This window comes from Lissotriton helveticus, chromosome 9 (genome assembly GCF_964261635.1).
Source record: "Lissotriton helveticus chromosome 9, aLisHel1.1, whole genome shotgun sequence".
NCBI lineage: Eukaryota > Metazoa > Chordata > Amphibia > Caudata > Salamandridae > Lissotriton > Lissotriton helveticus.
In genome coordinates this window covers 835026913-835047750 of record NC_136070.1, presented here as the reverse complement: position 1 = coordinate 835047750, position 20838 = coordinate 835026913, and the positions used below count along the sequence as shown (strand labels likewise).

Sequence of the window (20838 nt, the reverse complement as noted above, 5' to 3'; positions counted from 1 at the left end):
ACCCGTGTGTGTAGCATCAATTGTGCTTACTAAGCCGTTGTGACAAGCAATGGTATGCTATATTATCAGATCTCTATGCACTACGCGTAGTGGAAACCATCAGTGATATTCACTGATCTTAGTGAGTACTCCCAGCCTAAAAATCGGTCATTTTAATAAACGGAGAATGGTGGTTGTAAATTGGCAGATTCCCATTATAAAAACGGGATCACGAGATAAATTTGGCATAAGGCGCATTATTAAGTTTAGAAGGCCACCATGAACCTCTCAACCGAGGTGGGACATCTTCAAAACGCCTTTATATATATGTAGGTACACCGTGCATGTGGGACATGGAGTGTTGCCCCCCCCTCAATTTATTTTACTAAGCGATATACATCTCTGTTTCCATAGGTGCTCACTGTCACTGATTTTATTGTCCTGATGAAGACCCTAGACTGAGGAATCACCCGCCCTTACCATAGGGGTCGAAACGTCGACAACACCACCTTTATACATACACGCCGCAGCAAAGTTTGCCATATATGGCTCCCGTGTATAGTGTATATAGGGAACCTTGTTTGATCTACCATTGACTAGAAATGTTCTCGAATGAGATAGAATTGTTTACAGGACACAATTCCTTTTCTTTGTCCCTTAATCTATTCCAACCACACCCTATCCTACTGAAATCCCCCCTTTCTCTGACACTCACCGAGCACTATTTTGAATGAAGACTTCAGAAATTGTATTGTATGAAATGAAATATAATACGTGTGAAAGTACTGGATACTAATGCTTACAGCTGAATTAAATTCAGTTTCAATGCTACTTGATTCGTGTGTGTACCTTTATAATTGAATGATGAAATTACCGCTAGGATATGTTATTTAACCGACCACTTTTTTGTAACTACGTTGTGGAGATTAAGCAAGCTATTGCCCAGAGTTGCAGAGTGGGACTCCATGATTGGAATAGGCACCTAGGCGAGAATGATCAGGTCCGTGGAATTTATTTTTAGCTCAAGACCCACCGAGGCGGGGAATTGAACCCTGGTCCCGGGCTAGACCTCTGCATCAGGGTCTGCCGCTCTAACCATTGAGCCACGCTTCTCCACTTGAGTTGAGGCACTACCCCATCCATACTGTACTAGTACATACTAAAAGCAGGTTTTATGGACCCACTGGGCAGACCCTGGCCACACGAAAAGGGCGGCATAACAACCAATACTTTATTGAAATATGTGGCAGACTGAACACTAGCAACTGCCCATAACAATAAATAATTACTGTTCTATTATGACGATCAGCAGCTTTCTTTCGACACCAATTTCATAAAAAATAAATAAATATGCAGCACAAAATTCCTTTAAATCACATTAGCAAACAGATTTATGTACAGGATATATACACCCCAACACATTTAAATATTAAACCTGCACAAAGCACTATCTTAGATGTGAAGGGGAGAGAGAGAGAACATGATGTAACTGTGCAAATTTAAGGTAAACAACCTGGCTTACATTACAGCACCATTTCAAACAAGTGACCCTGGAGAAAAGTTAAAAACAGTTATCTTGATGTGCGCTCTATTGCCTGGTGGGACAAAGTCATGTAAAAAGGAAACAGCTGAACCCTACCACATATTTTTAAATAGCAGCACTTTCACCATATATAACCTTAGCACATTAGGCACAAAGGAACGATGTCAAAATAAGTGCTGTACGTGTGACATAGTATAGTCACAGGAAGACAAGTTCCTGAAATTTACATATTTTTTCAAATACAAAATAAAAACATGGATGCACAGGAGCAGAAATGTTACAGGTGTGCCAGAAACGATGTCTGATTTCCAGCAATAAATTCCTTTACTTAGAATTCTGCTTTAAGTGTAACAGGTCAGGAGCTATCTTGATACAAAGTAAACAACAACGGAAGATTACAACATAAATGGTAATACTTTTACATTTGTCTTTCATTAGGTTTGAACTTTTGTTTGGTTTTTGCAGTTTTATATAGCAAAATCTTGACTCGTGGCTGCTTTCTGTGCAAAACAGAGGATACGCAATGAGTTCTTAGATATGGGAAGATTAAGTAATTTGCCCAGAATCACAGAATGTTGAGGCGAAGCTGAGATTCGAACCTGGTTCGCCAGGTCGAAAGTAAAGTCTACAGCTCTAGACTTTAGGCCACATCTTTAAAACGTGTTTCTTGAATTCGGTGCTGCCAATTAGGATGGTAACTGAAATGCCTTTGCAAAAAGTCTACTTAGTAAATGGAAATATATTAATTGTACGTGTTATGGAAAAAGAAACAAAGGTACAGCAAAAGTAAACAACTACTGAAGGATACAGCATAAACTGTAATACCTTTTCCTTAGTCCTTCTTTATGTATGTAGTTTTCTTTTCTTTTTCAATTTTATACTGCGTAAATTTGGTCTGAGGGCATTAATGTGCTTTACATGAGAGCCAGAGATTACATATTTTTTCCATAGGAATGACGAGATTAAGAGCCTGATTGTGAGTTTGTGGGTCTTCCCGTCGGACCGTGAATGGCTAATGGGAGTGTAACCAATGGCGGGTGGTGCTTGGTGGTGGTGTCATGGCGGTGATATGTTTGACCCATAGCAGAGCCTTAAACGCTTACCGCCACCATGACTGTGCCTCCAGGTTGCCCGTGCACGAGATTGCATGCTTCATGTCGTGCATGCCACACAGTGCACACACAACCGTGCACTTTTGGGGGGGGCATATGTGCCCCCCACACATGCACCCCCACGAGGAGATTCGGCCAGGGACTCTGTTGGGGGCCCCTTTGCATGCCTTTCTGCCAAGTATTTCATGGCAGGCTCCTCGCCATTAAATGCTTGGAAGAAAGGCAGGTCCTAATCTGGTCGGCGGTGCCTGTTTCGGCACCTCCCCCATTCTCGACTGCCAGTCCCAGCAGCACCGTTGGGATCCTAGATCCTGGCGGTGTGTCGTCAGACTGGTGACGGTCCGACCGCCATACTTTAAATGTAGTGGTCGAACCACCACCGACGGGCTGGTGGCAGTCCGAACAATGAATTCGTAATCGGACCCTAAGTAATTTACACAGAAGATTAAGGCAACGCTGGGATTCATCCGGATTCCCTATGTCTAAAGTTAGCTGTTATAGCCAGTAAGCTACATCTCTAAACATGTTTCTTGGATTCAATACTGCCAGTTAACATGATAAATAAAAAACCTTTGAAAAATAAGTGTTTTGAGTAAAGTAGCGGTAAACATTAGGGAAAAAAGAAACTTGCTGCAAGCCTAAATACAATCGAATAACACTGGAGAAAGTAAGTTTATACACATGTACTGAAAACACTATGTCACACTTCCCAATAATAAGATGCCCAACAGAATTTCCAATAAAAACCCATTTAAAACAAATAAATACTTGTGCAAAATAAAAATATAAACATGCTGGATAATAGCAGTTTCTCTACTAACAGGCAGAAAGGCATTTACTGGGTTTCATTTTAAGTGCACAGGTTCAGTGCCACCACTCAACTGAACAAACGTTTAATCACAATGTAGCAGAGAAACACGAAATACAATTGCCACCGAAGAGAAAGTCAGTGAAAACAACCTGCACACCCCGTCTAAAACCAAATGTATACTATGTAAGGACTGACCCACTTTTGGATTGACAAGAAAACTAACAATTGGCAAAGGAAGGCAGACCACAATCCCCATTTCCCTATGTATGTAAATCAGGGCTGGACTGGGACCCCAACGCAGAACCCTGGCAATTCTGTTGAACCGGCCCTCACCCCGGCTGGAAAATAGTGAAGCACTGCTGCTTAACAAAACCTGCCATCAGCACTGCTACTTTTGTTACAGGGGGGCGATATTATAGCATTGCTGCAAAACCAGCCCTAAGTAACAAAAACGGCTCCACCACCCCAAAACTGGCACCCACCCGTCCTGCCACCCGGGCAAACACCCGATGCCTGCTACGGCCAGTCCAGCCCTTATGTAAATACTTTATAATGCATGTTGCTGTCTTTTAAACATGAGTCTGGCTACAGCTAAAGGTGTTTCTAGGCCAAACTTGAAAATATATAGAATTTCAGTAAATGCACCTTAATAAGGAAGCAGTCAATCCTTTTTGTTAGCATACGTGCTGGTACTTCTCAATATTCATAAACGCTTCATCCTAATATAGGCAACAGCCCAATGTATATCAGGTAAATAACCCTATGTAGAGCTCATCTTCACAATTTAGTCAGAGGCTTTTGAGTTTTAGGTCTAGCATTAGTTAATACCCTTTGATTTTATTAAAATGATATTTATATTACGTTATAGGGACTTTCAGATCGCCCTTATAATCCATAGGCCTGTTGCTGTTTCATTAACATTTTTCTTCCACCCACCCAGCATGGCGCAATGGGTCAGCCCACCTAACTCATCCTCTCCCTATCCAACGAACCCAACACCGCCGGACACAACTTTCGAGAAGGCATGGAAGCCGTCGCCAAATGGATGAAAAACAGCTGCCAACAACTAAACACCAACAAAACAGAAGTACTCATCATGGGCCCAAACCCCAATGCCTAGAATGACACCTGGTGGGCCCACGCCCTCAGAAGCCCACCCACCCCTACGGACCACACATGAAACCTGGAAATCATCCTGGACTCTGAGATCAAAATGGAACCCCAGATCAACTCCGTCTTGTCCTCCTGCTTCCACACCCTCCGCCTCCTTTGTAAGACCTTCAAATGGATCCCCCTCGAACACAGAAAGACCGTCACTCACCCCCTGGTCTCCAGCAGATTCGACTATGGCAACGCACTCTACGCCGGAATAAACAAAAACCCCACCCCAAGCCCCAGAACATCCAGAACACCAGTGCAAGACTGGTCCTCAACCTGCCAAGACACTGCCACATCTCACAGCACTTGTGCACACTCCACTGGCTCCCCATCAAGGATAGAGTCACCTTCAATATGCTCACCCACGCAGACAAGGCCCTCCACGACACCTGACCAGCATACCTGAACAGCCGACTCAAATTCCACGCACCCCAAAGGACCCTGCGATCAGCTCAGCTCTCCTACTCCGTGGTCCCCCGCACCAGAAAGACCAGATTGGGAGGCCGCTCCTTCTTCCTCGCAGCCAGAGCCTGGAACACCCTCCCGCTCCACCTCAGACAGACAACATAGCTCCCCATCTTTGCAAGAAACCTCAAAACGTGGCTCTTCGACGGACCCCCTCCTTGATGGACTAGAACCTGCACCCTCCCACCCCCAGCTCCTTGAGACCCTTATGGATGAGTAGTCGCGCTCAACAAACGCCTGATTGATTGATTGAATCCAGCTATTGGCTAACTTCACAGTAAGTGAGGGCAATCTGCTCTTTCTCAGAGTGCACATCCTCACACAAAGTTGTAGCCTTCAGTGGCAGAAATTACTATGGCAATGTGTGCTTTCTACCAGATTTTTTTATATATCTGTGAGGCCCAGTGGTTCCCTCATCAATAACTCTTTACAAAGCATAATATGACAAAACAAAGCAAGTATTGACAAAGCCAAAAGGCAAGCAACCAAAATCAGGCATGTTGGTATTGTTAAACTTATTTTAAGTTGCAATGATATTTTATTAGACATCAATCAAATAGGTGACTTTTTTTATGTTTGCTTTTACATGGCTCAACATACAAAATAAATACATCAGCCTTCCTTGAATTTTATGTCTAATGATACCGTTTCTTGGGGTGGATGAGCAACTCTGAGCCTTGCAGCTGTCTCCACCGCCCTTCTCAAACAGTCTTTTTAAATTCAAATCACAAGCTGCAGTTGTATGCTTAGTATTCTATTCCACGTGTACATAAATGACTTCTGAATGGGGCGCACATTTGAGTGTACTCGTGCAATACGTTTCCCTAAAACTGCTGCAGGCATTAGGACATTTTTCAAGCAACATGTTTGTATTAATAATACAGGCAAAATAAAAATAGAGTAGCATTTCAGCGAGTATAATGTATTGTATTATTTAAATTGAAAACGGGTGCCTAAAAAAAGTAGACTGAAAATACATGCCTGGGAAATATCTGGGGCTCTTTCTGAACCATACTCTGAGATGGGTCTTGGAACTCTACAATCCACCTTCGGATAAAGACAGAGCTGGCAATCAACAAGTCCTAGACCAGCACGCTGCATCTTGGGAACTGTAGTTTTTGCTTTTACCCTCCTAATTATGGGATGCAAAACATTGCGCGCCAAAGGCCTTTTGACTAAACAGCCTACTGAGCAAGACCTTGAAAGCTAGACGGTTAGGAAATGGAGTGGTATACAAGGACAGACGTCTTCTTTACCATTTGGATCCTTTACAGCCCTCCTTGAAAACAGTTGAGGTCCTGCTCATGCATTCTGGGGTGAATCTGTTGTTTCTTCAGTCTATATGATACAACATGCAATCAGGATCAGGACAATCCTCCTATTTGCCACAATCAGATTCTACGCTTCCATCAGCTACTTCCAAAACTCCAGGCTTTTGCCACCATTGCAAAGTCCAGCTCCAAGTCTCTCAGGTATTGTGTGCATGGATGACCCGTGCATGAAAGAGCACCCACTTCACAATGGATGTTGTAAGAGCTGAACTGAAATTGAAAAAGGCACTCCACCAGAGGGTTGCCCAAAGAGATGACTCTTGTTCGTCAATATTTCCTCCTTTCAAGATCGGTCTCTTCTGTCGGTCTGCTTATCCACTTTTATATTTTCTGTTTAGTCTTCCGGGGTATACGCCGTCGGAAGACTAAAAGACTAAACAGAAAAGATAATCCACTAATATTTTGGGATTTCTGGTAGGGCCTAAATTGCAGTTTGTGAAAAACCCACTAAATCCATTTTAACACAACAATTTGGACTTTGCTTTACAACAAATTTAGGAATAATTTAGAAGCATTAGAATTCTTTTGGTGGGTTTTCATTCCATGTTTGTTGCTTTCAGTTTACATTCCAAAAGGAAAAATTCCCGGCCAATCATGATTCTCATGATTTTCTTTAACCTGGGTTGGTTTCTAAATACCGGTGGAGCTGATAGATTTCTGATAGTATGACAACTCTATTTGTAACCCGGCTAGTGCTGATCTTCACAGCCTCTGTCGCTCACTGTGTACTTTAATTATGTGATCATCGGATACACCATTGAGACACATCAAGAAGCTAACATAAAGCACCTGGTCCCCTTGAGAAGATTCTGAGCCCAGCCCTAATGAGCTCAGGACTCTGCTTCTTCAGATATTTCATCTATCTCAGGATAATTTCCATTTTCCTTAACCCTCTAAGACTGTTTCTGCCAACCACAGCTATGTTCATACTCCAGTCAGTCTTCTTCTTCCATTGCAGGTTGCAGCAGGTGCTCTGAGCCTCTAGAGCTCATACGCGCCTAGGTCAATGCAAATACTTTAAAACCGTGTGTGCTGATAGTCAGTTTTGCAAAATTATTTTATTTTCAAACACTCCATTTATTTGTGCAGCAGCTCCACTGTTCCTCTTTTCCATGGTGCTTCATATGCAGCATGACCTACCTTGCATGGTTTGTGGTCTTTACTGTTGTGAAACCCACCATGATCTTGATGATATTTTCCCATGTAAAGGTGTTTCTTGCATTGCAATGTGTGGGTTGTTGTTTGTGAATCTGACTGGTGCTACAGTGACCAAGGGGAGATTGACCTATGCACTGTGTGCTAATCACCATAAGTGCCATGCTCTAGCCTCTAGTATGAGTACCATTGCTACCTATGCCGTAAGCATGCCCAACTCAATTTGAGGATGGCAGGCTCCTTGCAAGGTTTTCAAGCTATCCTTGTAAGATCGTTACACATACAATGAATTTAAAATCCTTAACAGGCACGTGGCGGATATTATGAACATTTGCCATGGATTTGGCTCTCAAGGACCTACACTGATGCACACCTCTGCTATATAAAATTGGGTCAAGTAGTGCCCCATTTAGAATTCTAGTGGTCAAAATACTCGTCAAACCAAGGGTTTTTTGGTGCGGTTTTCTTCGAGTTCACGTGGCCACAGGCACGCGCTTTTGGGCCATAAACTTTCACGGCCATCTGTTCCCCAGCACCTCCCCTCTCTCTCCCCGCACACAGCCTTACTTGGATTTCTCCTCCCCCTCCCCAGCCAGCTTCCCCCAGGCCGTGTTCCCTCCCCTGCTACCCCATCCTCATTCATCCCTCGCACCCCCTCCTCGCTCATCAGGTCTGCAAATCTGCTTGCCTTCTGTCCCTTAATCTCCCCGTGACTCCCCCCTCACCTCTCCCACTCACCTCTCCCACTCCACTGCTTCAGGCCCCCACCTTGATTCACGGCTTCCAGCACGTTTCTTTTGCTCTTCTCTTCCGTTTCAGTGCCTGCCATTTATTGCCGCGTTATGCTTGTTTATTTTACCCGTAGTTTGTCTTCTGCCAGCCTCCTTTTCTCTTCGCTACCCTTTTCTATGTTTTTAGGTCTCGCAGAGAGACCTATTGCAGTCAAACCAGAAAGCTGAGTTCACGATGCGGATTTGTAGAAGTGCACTTGCTCGTGAACGTGCTTCAACCCCCCTGCCTTGCTCTTCAAAGGCTCCCCTCACCATTTGCTCCTGCCTCCCCGCCCACTGCTTCACACTTCACGGCCGCCAGGCCGTGACTCGCATTTCTGCCCAGCCCAACCTCTTCTTTACAACTGTTAGTCCTTTTGCGTTAGTTTAGAGCTGTATTTCATGCTTTCCCACTCTTAGACTGCCACTATCTTTATTTTACGAATGCACACACACACCTCCCCTTCACCCTCGCTTTTCCTCTCCCTGTATCTCTTACTCGCTTTCTTCATTTCCACTTAATCTCTCACATGCTTTTAACCTTTCTCTTTCACTCTCTTTCTTACTCATTTTCAATCTCACTTTCTCAAAAACACTATCTTTCGTGGCCTTGCAAACCGCTCGCACTCCGCCTTAGACTCTTTCTCACGCCCACTGTCCCCCCCCCACATCCACTCTGAGCCTTTCACCCCCACCTTTCTCTCTCCCACTCGCAGCCTTCTTGATCTCTGTGTCCATGCCTTTCTTCCTTCTCTCACTCATCGTTTTCCCGACCTTTCTCTGCTCTCTGTTTAAACCTGTTCGAATAGCACAAAATATGTTTTAATTTTACTAAAAAACCATGATCTGCGCAGTTATTTGTTACAACACAGCTGTTTGGTTGACGCAATCGAACGATGTTTTCAGATAGGCACAATTGATGTCATGTGCGTCTAATGTTGTGTAATGTTCGTTTCATGGCAGAAGGGCTTTCTTTGCACTATAAAGTGCCACTCTCCTCCAAGATGACCTGGCCAGATTTGTAAACATTCTTAGCCCTTTTCAAGTGCCATATTTGCACGTATTGGCTCATGTGCCGCCAGGCCGTGACTCGCATTTCTGCCCAGCCCAACCTCTTATTTACAACTGTTAGTCCTTTTGCGTTAGTTTAGAGCTGTATTTCATGCTTTCCCACTATTAGACTGCCACTATCTTTATTTTACGAATGCACACACACACCTCCCCTTCACCCTCGCTTTTCCTCTCCCTGTATCTCTTACTCGCTTTCTTCATTTCCACTTGATCTCTCACATGCTTTTAACCTTTCTCTTTCACTCTCTTTCTTACACCACTCAGCACCACCACATTATCACTCAGCACCACCACAGCATCACTCAGCACCACTCAGCACCACCACAGCACCACTCCGCACCACCACAGCATCACTCAGCACCACCACAGCATTACTCAGCACCACCACAGCATCACTCAACACCACCACAGCATCACTCAGCACCACCACAGCATCACTCAGCACCAACACAGCATCCCTCAGCACCAACACAGCACCACTCAGCACCACCAAAGCACCACTCAGCACCACCACAGCACCACTCAGCACCACCACAGCACCACTCAGCACCACCACAGCACCACTCAGCTCAACCACAGCATCACTCAGCGCAACCACAGCATCACTCAGTGCAAATACAGCATCACCCAGCGCAACCACAGCATCGCTCATCGCAACCACAGCATCACTCAGCACCACCACAGCATCACTGGTTCAAATATGTTCTCTCAATGTTTCAAACTTTATTACAAATGTCACAAAAAAATGTTAATATTTCACTTCTGTTCTTGGATTTTCGTCACTGAACATAATCTTCACAAAAGTTATTTACAAAAGTTTAAGCTATTGCCATTATAAATTACAATCACTTTTATTTAAGTATTAATTATTTAAAAAAATTAAAAGCCATTGTTATTTGTAATATCAATACATCTAAGTCACGTCAATACAAAACATGTGGCATTACAAATGCTAAAAGTGTCACATTTGCTAAAGTTAAAAGTATTGGCATTGTAAATCACAAAACATAAATATAAAATGTCATTTACAAAGCCAATAGCTCCAACTTTCCTACTGCGAGACCTATTGGCAACGCCAGTGCTTGTTTATAAGGTTGTGTTTTTCCCCTCTGTGCACCTTACCATAGACATTGCCTCTCCCACACATATTGTGCCTCAAAACTACTCTTGGCCCCTGGCACTAATCTTTCTTTACCCCCAAACCTCAACTGTGCCAGTCTACACTGCTCTTGCTTCATTGCATACTGTAACACCTTTGTATTCATTCACCCAATCTCCCATTCACCCAGCCGCCCATTCATCCATGCGTCGTCTGTTTAGGTGGTCATTCCAGCTTTTAATTCATTCTCACATTCAAGCACTCACGGTGCAAATCTAGCAGTCTCGAAAGTGAGCACTTAAAGTGATCTGTTTTAGCATGGCAGCAGCTGGCACCATTGCAAAAGTTAGTGTTTTCTCTGAAGAATGTTTACATGATGACAGAGGACACACGGTCTGATGCAGAGCAGGACTGGCAAGTGGGCACTGGGCGTTTATCCAGTCAGCGAGGCCGGCACATACAAAAGATAATGGGGCGGGGCAGTAGCGTAGGAAAGGGGGGGGGTCGGTTGGTGCGGGACACCCCGGGTGTCATCACTGAGGTGGGTGATAAAATGGCAAAAAAATATGTTCTAAACACATATTTTTGCCACTTTGTCAAGCCGGGGGTGACAAGTGTCATCACTGAGGGGGGTAAAAAAAATGTGTCCTAAACATATTTTTGCCATTTTGTCATTTTCCGCATCGGGTACCACCTAACCTTGCTACGCCACTGGGGCGGGGCAGGGGGCGCCCCCTTCCCACCCCTTGGGCTAGTCTAGCAACATTTCCAGGGCCGGCTCTGCTGGTTAGGTCACTGGCTGTGGAATAAAAAACACAAACCTATTGTGACAGAAGTCTATTTATAAACCAGTGACACAGCTGGTTTGTCAATAAACATAAAATCGTTTCTAACGACGCCGTAAGTGTGCGTCTGACCACAGTGCACGCTCCGGGGCAAATTATTATATCTTCCAGTTTCTCCTGATATGAGACTATCTTCTACGAAAAACCAAGTACATGCGCAACGAACAAGGGCGTTGTAGCTATTAAAGTTAAGCAGGCGCGGCCGCAGTGGGGCCTAGTGGTGTGAATGGACCACTCCACAGCAGTTTTATCTATTTTTAGTTTCAGCCTGGAAGTGGGTTCCCATTTACCGCGCTTTTATTAATTAGACTCTATTAGAGCAATTAAATCGTTGCTACGTCGCTGGCAGGTGAGCCTAGTCCTCGCAGTTTGTGAACAAAATGGATTGTACCCCCCCTCCTTGTACTTTCGCGTGGACTAGTGTTGCGTAACGGTCCATAAATGTTAATCCCTCGTCATTTCTAAAGGCTAAATACTCATATCATGCTGACAATGGTCTCCCCATCATGGGTCGCCTTGCGGTATGTAAATGTACTGTCGCGTTTGGAAAAGTGTCTGGAGAATAAGTTGTGGAACAGATATGTTTTTTTAGCCCCATTTGTCCTGTGAGCTGTGATGGCGTCGAAAACTACTGCTAAACGGGGAGGCCTGGCGGCAGTCAAGTGAAGTGTTGACACCCGCTGGGATTCTTCCGGCAGATTTAGCTTAAAAACAAGATACGACTGGATCTCTCGATTAATTTATTGAGACTGAAAACGTTATCAACACGGGTGTGTAACTTGCCAAACTCGTTTTCTCGCTTTGCCAAACATGTTTGCTCCTTCAGGAAGGTGGCCTTTGTTTTTGTGCCTGGCTAATCCTTTTTATGTAACACCCTAAACTGAATCAGTTCTCATGTATTAGCATGATACCTTTTTTTAGCAGCTGCGTAAACAGTTTCGGGTGAGACAAAAGGCGGTGACAATCTTTCCAAATTTGAAGCTTGTTGTTTTCTTTGCGCTGCCAAAGACTACATTAGATAAAGTAAGCTCTCTCAGTGCTAATTTAACAGATGGTTTCTGGCATTGTTTTGGTCGGACCGGTGTCCCAAACAGTTGATGGGCTGGTGGAGTAAAAATGTACCAGCTTAGTCGGTGGTAAATTGTTGCTTGTCACACGAAATTTAAAGACGTGCTGCTGTGGGCTAAAAACATAGCCTTTTTCGACATATCTAAGTTAAACAACAGAACATAACACAATAACGTACACAAGGAACACAACAACACAATTAAAACATAACATAACACATAAAAACAGTGGAAAGATGACACAGCAACCACAGCAAAACACAACTACATCACATTGCAATAATGTGATACAGAAATTCATCAGACGAAAAAACAACTGAACATTTCCCAACCACTACAAAATTGTAAGCAGCAAATAAACGCATAAATTTTTGTCACATTGTACCACCATCAGAAAGCTACTGTCTTAATAAGGTAGTAGAAAATGTTTGTACAAAGCATTACCCTAACTTCCCAACCATAATGTGATTTATCGCCAGTCAAAAATGTTTAGTGATCCAGCCCCAGGCGTAAAAATTGAGGGACTTGACTGGTAGTGGAAGGAGGAGAAGTAGTAATTTAGGGTACCAAAGCCTTAAAATATTAGACATTCTATTGTCTCTCACGGTATGACAACCCAAAGTATAGTCTTTCTTAAACAGCCTCCTTCCACTACCCAGGGAGTTGTTACGTTGAGAATTCATGCTCTCCCACTGGGTTTGGCATTATTTAGGGCAAGATGTACGACCCTAAATTGCATGCGCAAATGAGTTAGCGACCCGTGATGCGCATGTCAAAACAATTAGAGCCATTTACAATTCTTATTTAGCGAGTCACAATTTTTATGCTACTGACTAAATAGGAATTGCGACTCGCTATTAGGCAGGGGCGTTTCAAGGTCGACTCTCTACCCCATGTATGAATGTTTTGAACCCGCAATTGCGCCCGCAAAACACTTGCAATTTACCGCCCTCTTCAAGAGGGTGATAATGCACTTGCAAATGGGGACCCCTTCCCCTTTGCAAATGCAGGGGAAATATTTTTTAGGAGCAGGCAGTGGTCCCAGAGACCACTACCTGCCCTTAAAAAAATAAATGAAAACGTTTCATTTTGTTTTTTTAAATGCATCCCGTTTTCCTTTAAGGAAAACTGGCTGCATTTTATAAAAAAAAACTGCTTTATTTAAAAGCAGTCCCAGACATGGAGGTCTGCTGAGCCCAGCAGGCCACCATCCCTGGGAGGTAGGGTGACCAGGCGTGCCGGATTTGCCCGGAGAGTCCAGTTTTTTTGACAGCTGTCCCGGCAGATTTCAGGAAATTGAGCTCATGTCCTGGTTTTTTAAGAGGGTCAGCTTACTGCCTTTTCTGTAATTTTCTGCTAAGGAGCAGTGTCATTCTGTGCACTATGTTAAAGTAAAATTGCAGTTCTTCTATTTTTGGGAAATGTCCTGTTTTTTGTTTTTGCTTTAAAACTCGGGTCACCCTACTGGGAGGGACAGCCATTCCCAATGGGGTCGCAAATTGCAAGTGCCTCATGAATACTAATGAGGCATGCAATTTGCAACCCCATTGGGAATCGCAAATAGTCTCTCAGACACTGTTGTACATGGCATTTTGCGACTCGCAAGTTGCGACACGCAATCAAGCGCAATTTGTGAGTTGCAAATTGTCATGGTCGTACATCTGGCCTCAGAACTTAGGTTAATTAGTTAATAGTGCTCAGAGATTTTAATATCTGTTTTAATAAGGGCTCAATTCTCGCACACTGTTTAACAAATTTACAGAAAATAGAGGATCATACCAAGCTTCAATAACCTTTTTGTATGTTGTATTCCGCCTTTGCCTTTCGAAAGAAAATTCTTATACTCCTATTACCATAGGATCCCTCACTCATCCTACCACTCCCTCACATGGGGCATGAGTGCTTCATCTAGCACTCAATCTAAAATACAGGAGTTTTTCAGTCCCATAGTGGCATTTCTACATTTAGAGCTTTCCCTAAATACACTAGAAATAACCTTTTCATGACCAAGAAATTGGCTAAAGCCTTGGTTACCACACACACTCAGCACAGATAAAAGTGATTCTGATCTCTTTTGCTGTGCTTACTTCCAAATCCATCACCTTGGTGGCCCAATTTAGGAAATCAAAAGTGGAAGGAACTATTAGGAAAAAGAAAACACCATTCCCCACAAAATATTAACCTGCAATTTTTAATACTTTCAGTCCTTTGCACCTTGCCTCCATAGATACTGTTTAAGAGGTTTGGCCAGGGGGTTCTGCCCCAAGTCTATCACATGTCTGAAGACTACAAAATGCTGGTAAGCCATAGCCTTAAAGCTTAGGGTGGCTCGTACCGGGCACAGCTATGAAGAAACACAAAATGGTTAGCATACTACTGCCACAATATGACTGATCAGGCCCGCCTCATTTAATTCTGCTGTCTTCACACATGTGTGCATGTGCACACATGCACACACACACATTGTGCTCTCCCCCACTCCTGCTTGCACTCGTATGCCGTACCCTTACTGCCATTAACATGGGCCTAGATCAGTCAAACCCATCTCTTTGCAACAAAGCAGATCAGAAAGGAGAATGCTCATGCATACCAGAAAATGAATGAGAAAGGCAAACACAAAGGAAGAAATGGAAAAACTGGGCCCAGGAGGTCAGTTCTCTTGGTACAGTAGCACTGCTCAGCTGTCAGAATTCTGATGTGACACGTGTGGCTTCATGAAGCTACGCAAGATGGGTTGGGTAAGCTGCTCCCATCATGGTATGGCACACTAAAAATACACCTCTACATTTGAACAATCCCAAGTCTTATCACATTATGTGAACATAGGTCCCTCTTAGGCCCTAAGTACAGCTGAGGAACCAATTGCTTTTTGGATGCAGATTCCTGCCTTCACCTGAAACTGGATTCAAAGTCGGGTGGTATCTACCTATGCACTAATTACACAAGTGTTATTTGCCCATTTGCCAATTACATATCCTGCGAAATTGGTTCATAGGTTTATCGCAGTTAACATCTGATGATAATCGTGTTGGTAGATAGCGTGTAATTCGGATTTGGCCACGTAGAATGGACAAGAGATTTTTTTCTATTAGCTCAAAACGATTTTTGCTTAGTTTTATCTACTGAACACTTGTCAGCATAGGGTAAGTCATTTGCCCGTGGGCTAATAGCACATGTGAAATTAACTCATGAGAAAATAGCACCCACTACGAAATTGGGTGCAAATTGGAGTTTGCATTGAAATTGGATTTAGGGCCCAAGTGTACTATAGAGTTTATTTGACCAAGGTGGATCTTCAAAAATTGCTAGTAGCTCTCATTGGCTTTTCTGAAGTGTTTGCTTTTGACTTTTCTTTGTATTACCCTGACCACGTATATTTAATTCTGCGTTACTTTCTTATTAGGTGAAGAGGATCGCTGCAGAATATTACGACAACCTGCCCCAGCACATCTCATGGGCTCAAGTCCTTTGGGATTTTGTCTTTTGCGAATCCTTGGGCCCCTTTTCGCGCGTCAAGAGAGAATGTGAACTGGTGAAGAAGGAGGAGTAAAATTTGGAAAAGGACAGAAATTCTTCGCACGGGGAGTAAAGTTAAACAACAACATCACATCCAACTGGTGCACCTGAAGTCTGCTTGTAAATGTTCGAATTAATTAATTTAAGAGACCGCCTTTCACAGTGGTTAAAAAAAAGACATATCAACAGGAGCGCAATCAGCAAAATTAATCAATGGGTTACTAATAATAATTGAAGTAACCCAGAGGCTGACTTATTTTCAGTCGAAATACTTTATATCAGGGTTTCTAAAATGTGTCTCTCTCTTCTGACACTAAGAGATTGTGATGTTTTCTCTCTGTATGCACTGCGCCAAACCAAGGTTTGAAGTCCTACACTAAACTGGCAACATTGTATTAATATATTCTAAATGAATGTTGAGGTAAGTGGGACAATTTTCACCAACATGGATGTGAGGAGTTCTCAACTTTGTTAAATTGCAACGCGTGTGGCGCTTGTCCAATATATCACCTAGCAGCGTTTAACACAGCAACAAAAAAAAAATGCAAGCAGGAGAATTTTTGTGCCAAAACTTTATTTGGATGAGTAGTACTGTTGCAAAAATAGATGCTGCAGGGTTTTTTTTCCCAACAGGACCTATTTTTTGTCGACTTTATTTTCCTTTAAAATTTTCTTAAAGACTTCTTTAAGTGAATAGCGGGAACGCTGCCCAAATTCAAACACCCATTTTCTCAGGTATTATTTTTTCTACGAGAGCTTGCAAAGCTTTGGTTTCTTTGCAGCACTTGCCTCTTACATATATATCTGCATTTCAAATATTTATTGTACACTTTCAAATACACATTATATGTCAATGACAACTTTCATATAATTCAATATATAAAAACGATAGTTTTTTTTTACTTAAAACAAAACAAATATAATAATATTTTTTCAAAATCTATCATTAGGAGGATACTAAATCTTTATTCCAAAGAAATGTGACTTTAATACTTTTACTTGCTAAAACAAACATTAACTGGGAAACCAGAAAGTGGTAATACCAGTTTCTGTTCATCATCACCTCATGTAAATATTTCATTTCCTTCAGTACTCATGGCTGAACGGTGCAACCATGAGATATAGCATTTGGGGTCAAACACTCAACGACTTGTGTCTTACAAGGCTTCATATTTTAGAAGGGCATAAGGCGATATCACGGCCCCTAACCATGCTTTCAGATATATATGCCTTATTTTGGGGCCACAGTTTTCTTGACACCCCTGCATCTGACTAGATCCAAACATGCTTAAAAAGGCAACAGCGATGGAAGTGAGAAAATATGTTCAAAATCCATTTTCTCGCCATCATCTTTGCCCTTTTTTAACTAGAAGAGACACACCTGCACAGAAATCACTTTTCAGTTCTGTTTGTCCTTTTAATCTACTAAACAAGTAAGCAGTGGCGGCTCCTCGAGGGAGTACTGCGAGGCGGTGAGGCGGGGAGGGGGAGGGGCAGGGTGGGGCGGTAGTAAACTCAGGAATGCAACACGACAGAGTTGTGTATATAAATAAATAAATAAAACGAATTACATCGCGGGCGCTGCAACGCCAAATCGGCGATACAGCGCGCAATGTAATTCGTTTTATTTATTTATTTATATACACAACTCCGTTTGGCCGCATTCCGTAGTTTACTACCCCCCACTCTGTCCCTCCCCCGCAGCATCGCCCTGCAGCACTCCCTCGAGGAGCCGCCACTGCACTAAGATCCATCTTTTGGGGTTTAAATGTGTGCATAAGTGCAATAAATCACAAGCAAATGTTTGTGAGTGCCCCAAAGGATGTTTTTGTGAGTATGTACATAACTTCCACATATCTGCTGCCCATCCCAGTTTTTTATCCCCCTCAGCCATCTACACTTATTCAAATGAAAAAGTCCTACTCATGGGCGACTTTGTATGTCGAAGTGTAACTCACCCTGGAAATTCTGTATTTCCAATGTAGAGGTCGAAATGTCATTTATTACACAGGAAGGTGACCCGTATGAATGTTCAAACTCTTCTGCACCTTGAGCTGACTATATAAAGGTAATTTGTTTCACACTACAATCTGTGTGACTAACATATAAAGAGTTTTAGCTATGCAGCTTTCTTAATGTTCCTGTTTCTCTTCTGTAAACCATTCAAATCTCAGAGACTGAAGACATCTCACGTTTTTCCTCTGATAACATATCTCTTTGCACTTCAAAGAGACACTGGTCACTGAGGCATATCCTCACTTGTACCACACCATGTGTTCTACAACTGGTTTGGAGAGCAGTAGAGACTTCTCTTCAATATTCTAGCTATCATAGAAGTGGTTTCTTACACACTTCAACAGTAAATGACAACACAGTGCTGTGGAGCAGCCTGAAGAGGGCACCTGTCCTTCACTAAATCAAAAAAACGAAAAATAGGGGTTGATTCCCTAGAACCACTCTTAGTCCCTTTACATCCCTTTGTTAATTACTGTGGACTAAGGGAAGAGTAATGTATATAATCTACAAAGAGTGAACTGGGCTCTTATAGCCCTGTCTGATTTCTGTTCTAAATTCTGCCTTCACGACTCCAGAGAACTAAGATAGAAAAGAGATGTGCCAGGAGTACCAGAGGTCAAGATGGGGGTAGAAGCTTGTACACATCCCTAACTCTTATTGACGTAAAGCATGCCAGATGACTTATACTCAGAGGGGACCTTTCTGTTCGGACAGCAATTGATTTGGTCTAGTTTTCTTTCTTAAAATGATATTAAACCACTGCAGACTCATAATGTTTGCACATCTGAAATATTAACATGCATTAAAATCCAGCCCAGAGCTTGCACAATGCAGAGGTCTGTGCATGTTGGGTCATGTGGGAAAGAAGACTATTTCCAGTCATATTTGAAGATGATTTGAGTTTGAATCTGCTGAAACATTCCTGATCCCACTGCGTACAGTGTTTATGTTTATACTGTGGCAAAACATCATATAATGGACATTGCATTGTTCATGTGGATTTGGGAGAAGTAATTTTAATGTGATGCTACTTGGTTCATAAAACGGAAGGTGAACAGTGTAGCCTCACCTTTAAACATACAAATAATGAAGGACAAATACTGAAATGAACACAACCCTGTTGAGAAACCTAACAACAGTGCCAACAGAATGTGTGATTCCTTGAAGGACTACATTCAAGGCTGAGATATAGTGTGCCCCAAAAAAGGGATAATTGGGTTTTTTCGGATGAATGCAATCATCATACAGCTAGACGAAAGCTGTACTGTCATGTGAAATGATAAAGTGAGATATAATTGTGGCTAGAGCAATGAGTGCTGAAAATCCTTAAGGAGGAATGAATACCAGCCTGGGATTTCAGCATGAGCCTACTGGGCCTTGCAAGGTGTATAACTTTATTTCATTGTAATTTGTTTTAAAATATATGTATAAATATATTTTGCTAAATGGAGGTATTTTTGTGAAATGTAATATGTTTATAAATAAATATATCTGTACTGCTACAATGTGTGGATGTCTATATATTCCAAATTAGAGTAAAAAACACACATCACCCCTTTTTCAAAAACAACAAACTTCACACACTTGCTTATGGGGATTTCTACACCATATGTTTTAAGGTGATTTACCTCTAGTTGCATTCCCTTATTTCAAAGAGTAAGGTTGCAGCAGTAGCATGATTACATGATTTTTGCCCATTGCGGCGAAAACAAATCTTCTAACCAAACAAGCAAAAATTCTATCAAGCGACCACGACGAGCAACGGGTCGCTCAGCTCTTCCATGGCCCCTGGGTTTCAAAATTATACAACCAGAAAATTCTTCCGCCATATCTGGCAGCTCCCATGAAAGTTCACATAAAACTTCAATTAATGCGATTTTGTTTTGGTTTAATCCCGCTGATGGCATACAAGTTTGGCCAGGGGTACAGGAAAGAGGCATCCTCTCGATGCCGCTTTTGCAAGCAGAAGGAGGAAAACCTTATTCACATACTGTGCATTTTCCAAAAACTCCGAATCCAAAGAAACTTCTGGTTGCGTCCTATTTGGTTTCTTCTTAACATCAGGACCTGCCAGGAAGCACTAGACGCTTGCATGAGGGGAGACTCGCCGCAGTTGGCGGCCCGTTTTGTTAAGTTTATCCTAGACATTAATTCCCCTAATCTGATTTCTGACCCAGCCTGATTTTCCACATCTCCTGGTGACACTATGGTACGTCTTTTTTATTAATTTACTTTTTTTTTTTTAACTGTTCTGTGCATTTCTTCACCTTTAATACGTAATGGTCAACCTAGTGTGTGTACATTGCAATGATTTTAATTAATTGCGCAATAAAAAAACTTTTATGCTTACTTGCATGATTATGTACCAGCTGCTCACTTGAACTCAAATCGGTTTGAAGGCAGCAGAAAAAAATTTATTCAGGGAATTGAAAGATGGTCTTAAGGCGGCAGGTGTTGGTAGGGATTGCTTTGAAAGTTCTCACATACATACAGCAGGCAACTGTGATCCTCACAATACAGCTTGACTTATCAGATTATTCAGAAAAAAACCTAATAGTGATTTGCATGGAAATTACTATGTTGTCTCTGTTGACCCTAACATATAATATAGTAAGAATTGCTCATATGGTATAGGGGACTCTATTGCCTTACGCACAATAGTTTCTGCTGTCTTTCTGTGCCAGAAATCCCATCAACATTAGTCATCACAATTTGCAACAAGGGAGGATGTTCAGGCTTTTGCCAAAATACAACTGCATATATCCAGAATATAAACAAGTAATTTACATATTTAATAACAATTAATTATTCATGCAGATATAAGAATCCAACATCAATTACATAAAATACGATTTTCCACCCAACCATGCTGTGATTCTCAATTCACTAGGTATCCTGGG

General features: G+C 42.4%; 1 protein-coding gene across 2 annotated transcripts in view; it reads left to right on the top strand.

The window, feature by feature from the left end:
• Nucleotides 1-19443, top strand: part of LOC144781921 (sphingolipid delta(4)-desaturase/C4-monooxygenase DES2-like) — a 167349-nt gene extending 147906 nt beyond the window's left edge. Inside the window, exons 3-4 of one of the 2 annotated variants that reach the window (XR_013601091.1) lie at nucleotides 15810-17355; nucleotides 17655-19443. Coding sequence is in view for 1 of the 2 variants with exons in the window: in XM_078661006.1 (XP_078517132.1) it covers nucleotides 15810-15956 (147 nt within the window). In the remaining variant the exon portion in view is untranslated. Of the gene's footprint in view, nucleotides 1-15809; nucleotides 17419-17654 lie in introns of those variants that run through there. The other variant, XM_078661006.1, reaches the window with a different exon arrangement.
• Nucleotides 19444-20838: the final 1395 nt, after the last annotated feature.